Source organism: Dromiciops gliroides, chromosome 3, assembly GCF_019393635.1.
Source record: "Dromiciops gliroides isolate mDroGli1 chromosome 3, mDroGli1.pri, whole genome shotgun sequence".
Lineage (NCBI taxonomy): Eukaryota > Metazoa > Chordata > Mammalia > Microbiotheria > Microbiotheriidae > Dromiciops > Dromiciops gliroides.
This window is the reverse complement of record NC_057863.1, coordinates 510593826-510606610: the sequence shown is the minus strand read 5'-3', so window position 1 is coordinate 510606610 and position 12785 is coordinate 510593826. Positions and strand designations below refer to the sequence as shown.

The following is a 12785-nucleotide window of genomic DNA, read 5'->3' as shown; positions in this document are numbered from 1 at the left end:
GAATAGAGGCAGAGTAAACATAATAGGTTAAGGGAGTAATTGTTGACAATAACCAGATTACTAAAGACCAATAATTTTCAAAGATGTCACAGCTCTAATAATTATAATGACCAATCACTATTACAGAGGACATAAAGATTTAGGCTACCTATCTCATGACCAAAAGGAGAAGGATTCAAGATGTTGAATAAAGAAGACATTTGGGGATGTGAATTGATTTAGTTTGACTGTGTGCTTTTGTTTCAGTTATTTTGGGGGTTTTGTTTGTCGAAATTTTGTGGGAAAATATGGCATGTTGATAGAAACTAGGAAAAGAATTGCCTTCCCGCCACCCTCCACCAAAAAATTAAAAGAAGAAAATAGATGGCTATTTTTAATACTCAGTAGACAGGACAGAAGGAACCAGGGCAGATTTGAAAGTACCATATTGCATTTTTTAATATCTCAAAATGAATATCAAGCAATAAATAATAGAAATTATTTCACGTGCAATCCTCTTTTTTGAAGACCAAGGTGAACCGACTCTGGAATAAAGCAACACACTCCAATGCCGCTAGGGGTTTCTGGGGTCTCACGGGACACTGTGTACTATTAAGGGACGATTGTCCCAAGCAGGCCCAATGTCCTTAGGACTACTGGGTTTCTAAGGGGTCCTTCAGAGGCTCTGGGACTCTGAAGCTTGCAGTGCCATGTCTTTAATCCCTGAATGACATCTATAAAGGCCTAAACTTCTTGGGGACTACAGCCTGAGACTACCCCGTTAGGGATGCTCTCCAATACAGGGTGCCTTGTGCTAACTGATACTGATGCCTCAGTCCTCTGTCTCCAGTCAGGCGACTATTGCCTATTGTCAGGCTCACTTGGGACTCATTGAACCCCAGGTCAGCATTTCCTCCATTATTAGTCCACTTAACCTCCTCCTTGTCTGCTATCCCCATTCCCTTGGGTGGCAAATACCTGAGGCTCAGGCTCATTTTAGTGTCTTTCCACAAGGTCCAGGCTGTCCAACAGGGACTACAGAATCTCAGGGCCTGCCGTCATGGGAAGGAGGATGGCATCGAGGTTCTTTGGGGCTCCTCTCAGGAACACAGCCGGTTTTCTTATCTAGGTGGCCACCCTTTAGTCTCTTCCTGTCCTCCTCCAAGGAAGGTATATTGGTAAACCTAAAATATAGCGTTCGTGGACTGGGCTAGAGATACTCAGGAGGAGGGGTGGGGCTAGAGACACTAAGAAGGGGGTGTGGCTAGAGACACCCAGCAGGAGGAGAGGTGGAGTTAAAGACCCAGCAGAAGGGCGTGGCTAGAGATTCCCTACCTACAATGCACGGTGGGACTTCTACCTGTGGCTCTTTTACCTACAGCAATAAGAAACCTGCATTGGCACACTACCTGGGCTATAAAAAGTGGTGATCTTAGGAAAAAAAATGAAAAGACTTACGGGAAATAATGAAGAGCAAAATGAGCAGAACAAAGAGGACATTGTATACAATAACAGCACTATTGTTTTAAGAATAACTTTGAGCAACTAAGTAATTTTGACTATTATAAATACCCAGATTAACTACAAAGGACCTAAGGAAGATAATATCTGCACCCAGAGAAAGAACTTATAAATATTAGTATTGATAGAATGGTTTTACGTAGATTTACATACACACACATATACATATTTTTGTTTAATGGTAGCCATGTCTAAGACTGGGATGGAAAAATTTACATGATAATTTTATATTGAAAAGGAATAACAAGCTGTACATAATAAATTTGCAGCTTCATGTGCAAGCTTATGGAAACATTTGTTTTGTTTTTAAGTTCAGAATAAAAAAACCCCAAAAATTCAAACAACAACAAAACGGGATACTGCCCCCTTGCTTTCGACATCCCTGGGCACCTGGCCACGCCCAGCTTGTTACTTTTCCTACACCCTTTGGGAGTGAGGGGTAGAAGAAAATATTTTCCGTCCCCAAAACTTGTTTTATAGTGAATAAAAATCTGGAACCCGGGACACAGGAGCCCCCCAGCTCCTTTATTTTCATCCAGAAACCCTGGAGACTTTAAGAGCCCCGTTTCTCCCTAAACTTCATAGACGCGGCCCCCCCGCTTTGACCCACAATTTCTCCCTAAGCTGGCGGGGTGCGGGGGAAAGCGCTGCAGGAGCCACTAGGAGGGGGCGGGGCAGGTCAGCAGTGTTGGGGTTGGGGGAGGGTTGGGAGGGACCAAGATAGGGCTCAGGCTGGGGAGGTGGAAGGGGAGGGTCAGCCCCAGTTTCGGGGGAGGTTGGAACAGCAGCGGGGAAGGGCTGGAGCGCCCCAGCCTCGGGACAGCAGGCGGCCCAGAGACCTCTGGGAAATAGGAAGTCGAGAGGGCAACGGTGTCTACACCTCTCTACTGCATGTTCAAAAAGTTTGATCCGCTTGTGTCATTAGCTGGACCAGGCTGTTAACCGTGGAGCATCCTGCTCAAGTGAATGGATAAGTAATTTATGAAATGATGTTGGGGTGCGGGGGGAAGGGTGTCAGGCGCTCCTGGTTTTTTGGGTACTCAGCGGGAAAGACCATGATTAGCAGCTGGGAAACGGCAATAAAGTTTCAATAGATCGGGAGACAAGTAAAGAAAGTGGGGAGGGGTACAGAGGCAGAGGGCGTGGCTCGAGCAGGGGGGATGGGATGGTGACCGGAGAGAAAGCGAGGGGGAGAGGCAGAAAGCATTGCTCCTGTCACAACGGATTAGAGCTGGGAGCACTAGGTAGCCGTGACCCTATGGTGGGGGCAGGGGGTAGGTTGAGGTCTCCTTTTTATTGGGTTTTTTGGGGATAGACCAGCTTCTCTCTGTGCCAACTTGGGTCTAGTTCATGGACATACCCAAATCATCCCAAAGTTATGAGCCCCTCTTTGATGTTCTTTCTGCTGCTCTGGAGCTGGGAAGGTCTGGATAGGGTCTGGAATTGACATATCAAAGGATAAGAAACTGGAAAAGCTTTGCCTAGTTGGCTTTTGCTAATTGGGCACATATTGTTAGAATGTGAATTTTGGTTAATATGTGATACAGTGTACTCCGTTGGTCTTTGGGGCAGTTTGGGAGCCACTGCCTGGTTCCCCTTTTTAAAGCTCATTTCCTGCTAAAACGTCCTGACTAGAAGAGGAGGAAGTGGTCAGGGGAACTAGATCAAGATGCAATTTGAACTTATCCTGTAAGGATTCAGGAGTACTGCCTCCCTGCCTTTAAGACCCACACTGCATCCCTGCCCCAACTTCTTTCACCTCCCTCAGGCCCCTTGCCTGGGGGCTGAATCCCAGACTAGAGTTTATCTCCCTATCTCAGACTTCCACTGCTCATTTCTTAGTGGCTCCATCCCAGAGCCTTACTCATCCCCAATCGTCCCTAGCTACCCTCCCTCCTAGATCAAGCAGTCAGTCTGTAGTCCAGATTATCTGTGGGTGGTGGGTGAGTGGGGAGAGGGAGGGGGGGAGAAAAAGCGAGAGAGAGAGAGAGAGAGAGAGAGAGAGAGAGAGAGAGAGAGAGAGAGAGAGAGAGAGAGAGAGAGAGAAGAAGAAGAAGAAGAAGAAGAAGAAGAAGAAGAAGAAGAAGAAGAAGAAGAAGGAGGAGGAGGAGGAGGAGGAGGAGGAGGAGAGGAGATGGGAGGGAGAGGGAGAATGTTAGGGAAAGGGAATGCAGGGAAGGCAGAGTACCAATTGGAGGGAGAGCTCTGAGTGAGTCAGGGGCCATTGAGGCTCTGACTGGTCTCATGCCATCTGGGATCCCAAGCCCCTTCTCCCCCTTGGGTCTCTGTAGGAGGATGGGGGCATGGAGTGGGGCAGAAGTGAAGGAGTAAGAGAGGGTTGGTGCCATTTTCATTTCCAAGCCTGACCCTTTCTGCTGCCTCTCTCCTTCTGTAGGTTGGAGTCTCTCCCCCTGAGGGCAGGGTCAGGGACTTTGTAACTCCTGAAGGACCTTAACCTCCATAAATCCCTGTTGGCCAGCCTCCTGCCTAGGAAAAGAAAGGAAAGAAATCTACCCCTCTGGGATCCTTCTCACTTCCCAACTCCCTCTGCAGAGTACCAAGGCCTGACCTGAATAGGGAGCCTAGAGCCAGATGGCCCCTGGGAGCCACAGACCCCCACCCCAAGTAAGTGTAGTCCATCCACAAACTTGACCAACATCAGCCAAGGAGGCTATTTCTATAGACCTAGAGGGCTGTCTTTGAAGCTGGCAGTCTCTCTTACCTATGAAATTGAACACAGTAATATCAACAATACCCTGCCCTCTTTGTCAGTTTATTTACTTTTGTTCTTGGCACTTTGGCATCTGGAGCTCCTCTCCCCACCCTCCAAATTTCTGCCCTCTAATGTTTTTTAAATTCTCTCTCATTACAACTGACTGACAAGGAAAACCACTTCACTCTACTCTCTATTCAGCATGGATCTTGTCCTTGCTTTCTTTATGCATGCCTAGCACCCCCCCTCACCCCTCCATGGAGTTCCTCCCCCTTCTCTTTCTTTTTTTTTCTTTAGTTGACTCTTTTTATTAACACATATACTTTTACTTGTCTTCTGGCTTGCTGAAGCAGTAGGTTAGCCAACACTTGCCACAATAATGTCTGTCAAAATGGCTGGTCATAAAGACTCCAGCACCACATTCATCAGAAGGGCACTCTCGTCGAAGGCAGCTGATCTTGCCATTCTCATCAACCTTATAGTACTTCAGAACAGCAAGCTTAACCTTCTTTCTCTTATGTTTGTTCTTTTTTGGGAGTGGTGTTAGACTTCTTCTTTCTCTTCTTGGCACCACCCCTAAGTCTCAGAACAAGATGAAGCGTAGACTTCTTCTGAATGTTGTAGTCAGACAAAGTTTGTCCATCTTCCAGTTGCTTGTCCGCAAAAATCAACCTTTGCTGATAAGGGGGAATACCTTCCTTATCTTATATCTTTGCCTTGACATTTTCAATAGTATCGGACAGTTCTACCTCAAGGGTGATGGTCTTCCTGTCACGGTCTTCACGAAAATCTGCATTGTGCCGCTGGGTTGAAAGAGAGACCGCCCGCGAACTCACGGGGTTTCCTCCTTCTCTTTGTTTCTTTTGGCCAAGCTCTCTCTTTTAGCAACTGAAGGTCAAGGAAAGCCCTTCACACCTGAGTCCAGGCCTGCCCCAGAGTCCTGAAGGCTTCTCCAGCTCTTGTCCAGACAGTGTTGTGATCAGAACAGAGATTGTCCTCTTGGTGCTGCTTATTTCCTTCATCCTCAGTTCACACGAGTCTTCCCAGGTCTCCCTGAATCTCTCCCCTTTGCCATTTTTAGGTCTAGTCGATAAGCATTTAGAAAGGGTGGGGGCTCTGTGCTAACCTACTAGGAATACAAAGGAAAAACTAGTCCCTGCCCTCAAGAAATTCAGTCTAATGGGGTAGAAAACATGTCCAAATAGACTCTATACAACATAAAAGGGAGGTACTCTCAGAGAGAAGGTTCTAACAGTTCCAGGGACAAGGAAAAGGTTTTTTCAGAAGGTGAAATTTTAACTGAGACTTAAAGGAAGCCAGGAGGTCCAGATGTAAGGATAGAGAACATTCCAAGCATGAGAAACAGTCATTGGAAAGCACAGAATCAGGATATGGAGAATAGTGGTCAAGGATCAGCCAGGAGGCCAGTGTCCCTGAGTGAGGGAGGAAAAGGAAGAAGAAGAGGGGAAGAGGGTGTGAGAAGACTGGAAACAGGGTTGGGGCTAGTTATATGCACTGACTATGTGCCAAGTACATTATAAATATTATCTAATTTAATTCTGTTGCAAGAATTGTCAGGGTCCTCGATAGTGAAAGTCAAAATAAGGCAGCACAGGATGCAGTTAGACAGGTATGCTGCAGTTTTTTGATCTACTTGAGTGTGACCCACACCATCAATAAAAGATGGACACAAGTGTCCTTCGATTGCACAGATATCATACACACACACACATATACATACATATGTCTCTTTGTTCCTTCCTTCCTTCCTTTCTCTTTCTTTCTTCCTGTCTTTTGTTCTTTCGTTCTTACCTTCTTTCTACCTTTTTTCTATTTTTCTTTCTATCTTTCTATCTATATTCCCTTCTGGGCTTCTGATTTATTTATTTATTTAAAGTTTTGAGTTCCAAATTCTATCCCTCTCTCATTCCCTCCTTCCCTCCCCTCCCTCCTCCCCAAGGTTGCAAGCAATCAGTATAGGTTACACAGTGCAATTATGTAAAACATTACCACTTTATTTATTTGTTTATCTGTCTATTCATTCATCCATTCATTTATTTATTTATTCACTCACTCATTTATTTGTTTGTTTGTTTATTTATTTAAAATTTCTTCTGAGCTTCTGGCTACTGGTCATGCAGAGTTTGGGGTAAGATCAGGTAAGGCTAGGGGAAGCTATGTGGCACAGTGGATAAAACACTGGCCCTGGATTCAGGAGTACCTGAGTTCAAATGTGGCCTCAGGCACTTGAAACTTACTAGATGTGTGACCCTGGATAAGTCACTTCAGGGTGGTGAATGATGTATGGGGCAAGATTGGGGAGGAAAGAGATTTGGAATAGTTTCTTTTTGTAATGATTTATTAGAGAATCAATTTGGAATCTATTGTTAATCAATAAAAGGACTAACAGCTGTCCAATAGAGGGAGCTCATACTATGTATAAATAACTATGCAATGAAGAATAGTGACTTTGGGGTGCAGCTAGGTGGAGCAGTGGATAAAACACTGGCCTTGGATTCAGGAGGACCTGAGTTCAAATCTGTCCTCAGACACTTGACGTTTACTAGCTGCATGACCCCGGGCAAGTCACTTCATCCTCATTGCCCTGCAAAAAAAGAAAAAAAGAAGAAGAAAAAAAGAGTAGTGACTCAAGAGACCCCAGTATAAATTCTTAGGAATCTCAAAAAGTGGGAAATGAGCAATAAATTTGTTAACTGTTCAGAAGATTATAGAAGAAGATATTTGGGGGTTTGGAGGCTAGATTTATTTGCTTTTTTCCCCAAAAAAGCTGGAACAGTTTACTTTTTGTCCTGCACAGTTTTCATTTATGATTTCTTTAAATAAAGCTCTGAGCAAATAGGCTTTAAATAAGCCCTTTGCAGAGACCGGGTCTCCAACCGCACTCTCTCCTCCAGAGCCATCTAGGTCCAGTAGCAAGATATGTAGCAGGATGACTGGAGGTGGCCCCAGATGTTTAAAGCAATTGGGTTTGAGGGAGAATGGTCATTGCATTAGGTCTTTTTTAGTTTTGCAGTCAACTCCTTCACTTCAAACCTGGTCTCTGCAAAGAGATTGTCTTGGATCATTGTATTGCTGAGAATAGTTAAGTCATTCACAGTTAATCATCAAACAATATTGCTGCCACTGTTCATAACATTCTCCTGGTTCTTCTCACTTCACTGTACATCAGCTCATACAAGTCTTTCTAGGCCTTTCTGAAATCATCCTGCTTGTCATTTTTTATAGCACAATAATATTCTATCACAATCATATACCATACCTTGTTTAGCCATTCCTCAATTGATGGGTATTCCTTTGATTTCCAATTCTTAGCCAAAGAGCTGATAAGCCTCCTTCTTTACTTATTCCCTTGATTCTTGTTCTTCTTTAAATTATCTTTTTCTCATAAAGAACCTGGCAATGTCTTTCTCAAGAATTAACTCCAATCCCAACCTCACTTAATAAAATATTATATAAGATGTTTTGTCTCTGATGTATCATACCCAAAGCCATTTTAAGCTCTCAGTAGAATGATAGATATCTCTTCTTCACTTGGATGGAAAGTCTCATATACCACTCAGTTCAGTCCAGATTGTGATTGATATCTCTTAATAATACTCTTTATATGAGATGTTATTTCTGACTTTTAGGAAATTAACTAGATTAGTCCTTTGTCCTCTCTCCAGTGATGGTAGGAAATGTTTTAGCCCCATAAAACACAGTACTTTTTGCTTCTTGCAAACTTTTCATGGAATATATCACTTATGACAGTTCTGATGAGAAGGAAATTTCATATAGCCTTCTTTTTCTCCTCCAAAGATTCTCATACCTCAGTGATTAAAAATATACCTTCTCTGATACCATAGGGAATAACATTTCATAGTTATATGTTTTTAAACTTTATTCCAACTGAAAATATAAAATGATTTTCTAAATATTCCATTGGGCTTTTCATGACTTTGGTTTCAAGTGTTGGCTCTGATAATCATAAAGGGTATGTATGACCTTTGGGTCAATCCCTTCTCTGTGCTTCAGTTTTCTTTTGTAAATTGATGAGCATTGGACTAGATCAATTCTGAAGGATGTTTAAACTCTGAATCCTATGGGTTTTGATGTTTTAGGAGTTGGTGACATTCAAGGATGTGGCTGTGGACTTCACACTAGAGGAGTGGGGTTTGTTGAACCCAACTCAGAAAGAGCTGCACAAGGATGTCACGCTGGAGAATGCTCAGAACTTGCTCTCCCTGGGTAAGGACCATTTCCTGTGGCCACTCTGTATCTGCCATCAAAAGGGGTGTCTTCATTCCTTTCATAGTGTGCAGAGTTTCAGGCATTTATCAATTCTTTTTTTTTTGTGGGGCAGTGAAGGTTAAGTGACTTGCCCAGGGTCACACAACTAGTAAGTGTCAAGTGTCTGAGGCCAGATTCAAACTCAGGTACTCCTGAATCCAGGGCTGGTGCTTTATCCACTGCCCCACCTAGCTGCCCCCTTATCAATTCTTACAAAGGCCAAAGTGCTGGTCTCCTTTGTCTAAGAGACAAGGTACTCCTGCTGCCTGGTTTTCCTATGAAAGATCTTAGCACTGTGGAATAGGAGCTGGGAGTTTTCTTTGTTGTTCCTGAAGCTATCTTTTCCTAGTTCTAGGCAGTTTCATGTCAAGGATCAAGCCTGTGGTGCTGTATCTCAGACTTGTAATGAACCTCAGGCATTATGTGGTGTTAAGGGCTAAAATTCTAGGTAGTCTGTCTAAAATATCTAATGAGTGGTCGCCAATCAATTACAAGCTTTAGCAAGAGTTAGACTTTTAAGCATTTATTAAGGAGAATAAGAATTTGGTAAAGAGAGAGAGAAAAAGGCCTAGATTCCTATCTATTAAAGGGAGAGCACATTTCTAGCTCCCTTCTCCGCCAGAGTCCAGAGGAAAGAGCGCGAGACTGAGCGCCAGTCTCTTCCTTCCTCCTCCCACCAGCCCGCGTCACTTCCTGACACCAAAGAAAAGACTCCTGGTCTTGCCCTCAAAGACCTTCGCTTCATGGGTGAAACTCTTCTACAGTAAGTCTCCAGCAGGTGGCGTCATTCCAATCGTTACAGTCCCCCCTGTTGTTCCTCAAGAAACAAAATGTTTCCTTGACGGAACAGTAAAACAATATAATAACTATTGCTAACTAATAATATGTGAACAACAATATAGAAAAGGAAGAGAGGAAAGTTTTGTCCAGAGGGGCGATTTTTTTTTTGTCCTCATGAACCGACGCTTTGACATTAGTCTTGCAAAGGGAGGGCCTCTGCAGAGAATACATATTACAGAGGGCTAAAATTCTAGCTAGTCTGTCTAAAATATCTAATGAGTGGTCGCCAATCAATTACAAGCTTTAGCAAGAGTTAGACTTTTAAGCATTTATTAAGGAGAATAAGAATTTGGTAAAGAGAGAGAGAAAAAGGCCTAGATTCCTATCTATTAAAGGGAGAGCACATTTCTAGCTCCCTTCTCCGCCAGAGTCCAGAGGAAAGAGCGCGAGACTGAGCGCCAGTCTCTTCCTTCCTCCTCCCACCAGCCCGCATCACTTCCTGACACCAAAGAAAAGACTCCTGGTCTTGCCCTCAAAGACCTTCGCTTCATGGGTGAAACTCTTCTACAGTAAGTCTCCAGCAGGTGGCGTCATTCCAATCGTTACAGTGGTTTAACTTCTACCTGGATGTGAACTTGGTCTAAAAAAATCTCTAAAAACTGTAGCTTTTCCTTGAAAATGGGCAATGCAGGAAACCCCCTTCCTCCCAAGGCCAACCTTCTTCTTTGGGAAGGGTTTTGTCTTTGGAATGTTCTTCTTGTTAATAAGGATAAATTTGTAGGTCACTGCTCATGGTGTTACTCTTAGAGCACTATTATAGCAAGTGTGTCCTTGTTCTTCCTTCTTATCCCCCCAATTCTAGTATAGATACAGGGAAATAAAGGGAATAAGTATTTTTATATGTAACTACTATGAGCCAGACACTGTACTAAGGGCTTTCTTTATGCATATTATCTCATTTGATCCTCACAACAACTTTTTGGTTTTGGTGTTATTCTTATACCCATTTTATAGTTGAGAAAACTGAGGCAAACAGAGATTAAGTTACTTGCCCTTGGGTACATACAGAGCTAATAAGTGTCTGAGGCCACATTTGAACTTAGTTCTTCTTGACTTCAGGCCCAGTAGCACTATCAGCTACTTTTAATTTCTAAAAAATGGAAGCCATGGAATGTGGCAATCCTTTTATGAAGGAGGTAGACAAAGTTGGAATTTTCTGACTCCAGAATGGTTGCATGAATCTTCCTGAACCACCCCCCTCCCCAAGCTCCTAACAATATCCACCCAGGAAACAATCTTTGAATAGTACTTGGAACCACTTTGTGATCCTTGCTTTCATTTCCCTTTTCTCTAATGAAGATTAAAGTACAAGTTTCTCTCCTTCCTTATCCCTAATTTATTCCCCATACCCAGGACTTCCAGTTCCCAGAGAATATTTGATCTCCCATTTTGTTCAAGAAGGCCTGGAACTCCTGTCCAGGTGGGTGAGGTGAAAATTGGTGTATGTGGGCTGTTATCACAAGAAGCTTCTTCATGTTGCAGCAAAGGGTGTGCTAGACTTTGGGACAGGAATACTTAACTTGGAATTCTTTTTCAGATACTTTTAGCAGTGAGATCCTGGTCAGGTCACTATGTAGGTTTTAGGGAGTGAGGAACAGGATAGGAAGATGGGGCAAAAGTTGATTGGTCAAGGTCCCTGTTTCTGGGGCTGGAGGATGATCTGGTGCAATAACCCTTGTACCTAGTTTCAGGAAACTTGGAAAATCAGCCTCATAGAAGAATAGCGATATAAGAGGAAGATATGGTCAAATAAAAAATAGCCTTACCACTTCAACAAGAGGTAATATATTTACTATCTACACAGAATGTTTGTGATGGTCCATGGTTTTTTAGAGATGGCTTGTAATGTGTATGCCTACCGATCATGGATCATGATCAAGGAGTCTGCCATCTGTCCTGTAGGAACAAAAACATTTGTAACATCTTGATCTGGTGATTATATCACTGATGAAATGTGCTTACAAGATGACTGGTAAGAAGAGAAGTACTCTGGTGTAGTGATGAAAAGCAAATGAGGGTCTTTGCATGCCTGTGACCATCAATTGGGAGCTACTTTACACATGAATGTCCAAACTGTCTGAGGGTTTGGAAACAATTTGATGACAGGTTGAGAAACTGAAGAAATATGTTGCACGTCATCAGAAGCAGTCAGTCAGAGTTTGGTGCATCCACTGCATGAACAACAAAAGCCTTGTATGCCTGATCATGATTTTTGGGAATCACTGCAGGAAGGGACTGATTATATTTAAAATATTCACATATTTGTTTTCCCAAAAGAAAAAATTATTTATGATAAAATTGGGCAATTATTTACTGCTTAAGATACCATGAAAGAGGGGGGCAGCTAGGTGGTGCAGTGGATAAAGCACCAGCCCTGGAGTCAGGAAGACCTGAATTCAAATCCAGCCTCAGACACTTGACACTTACTAGCTGTGTGACCTTGGGCAAATCACTTAACCCTCACTGCCCCAAAACAAAGAAGAATTAAAAAAAAGATACCATGAAAGAATTTTAAACTCCAACCCCCCAAGGGATTCTTGATCTCCTAAATGGGAAATGTTGCTGAAAGACTAATAGTGAAGCACACTATCTACTTCCTGACAGAAGGATGGTGGTTTCAAGGTCCAGTATGAGAAATAATATTTTTATGGGAAATGCATAGTTTTTTAATTGTATTACAATGATTTTTAGTTGTGGTTTATTTTGTTATTAAGGAAACAGTGGCATTCAAAGATAAAAATTTTTAAATAAAGAGATAATGGCTATTTTAAAAAATGATGGGCCAGGATGGAATTTAATATGACTCAGGTGACTATGAAAAACAGGGTAAGTACTCATGATGGAATCTTCAGCGATCGCAATAACAAAAATTGAAAAGGGATCACCAGGGCAATTACATTATGTTGAAATATATGATAGAAAGTGAAATAATATGAATATTTAGTATATGTGCAACAAATAGAATATTGTCTATAGATTTGATTAAAATATAAGAAAAATAGAACTGGAAATTACTACAGGACATCTATTTCTCAGGTTATCATGAAATTTACAGAAAAAGTGACCATGTGATATTGCATCAAAACTGGTCAGTAGAATAAAATTGTAATTGTAATTAACAAAATGTATTTAAAGAAAGGATGGAAAGTGAAATGGAGACAGTCTGTCTTATTCAGTGGACAGAGCACACTCAGTCACTGGGTTTGAGTTCTAGTCTCAGATGCTAGGAATTGGGTCAGGTCATTCTGCTGTTCAGAGCTCATTGCCTGAATTGTAAAGTATAATGAGGATACTGGCTCTGTCTAGGTCTCATGTGTGTTGCGAGGATCCAATATGATTGGGTTGTTTATGGAACTCTTTGTTTGTTTTTTTCTTTGTTTGTTTGTTTTGTTTTGTTTTGCAGGGCAATGGGGGTTTAGTGACTTGCCCAGGGTCACACAGC

At 42.5% G+C, this 12785-nt stretch overlaps 1 protein-coding gene and 1 pseudogene across 5 annotated transcripts in view; one reads left to right on the top strand and one right to left on the bottom strand.

Annotated features, from left to right (window-relative positions):
* Positions 1-2393: 2393 nt before the first annotated feature.
* Positions 2394-12785, top strand: part of LOC122750363 (zinc finger protein 260-like) — a 36037-nt gene continuing 25645 nt past the window's right edge. For 3 of the 5 annotated variants that reach the window (XR_006355738.1, XM_043997079.1, XM_043997082.1), the window contains exons 1-2: positions 3654-4125; positions 8335-8461. Coding sequence is in view for 3 of the 5 variants with exons in the window: in XM_043997079.1 (XP_043853014.1) it covers positions 4093-4125; positions 8335-8461 (160 nt within the window). In the remaining 2 variants the exon portion in view is untranslated. Of the gene's footprint in view, positions 2463-3653; positions 4126-8160; positions 8462-10696; positions 10764-12785 lie in introns of those variants that run through there. The other 2 variants (XM_043997080.1, XM_043997081.1) reach the window with 2 other exon arrangements.
* On the bottom strand, positions 4539-11877 carry LOC122750367 (annotated as a pseudogene).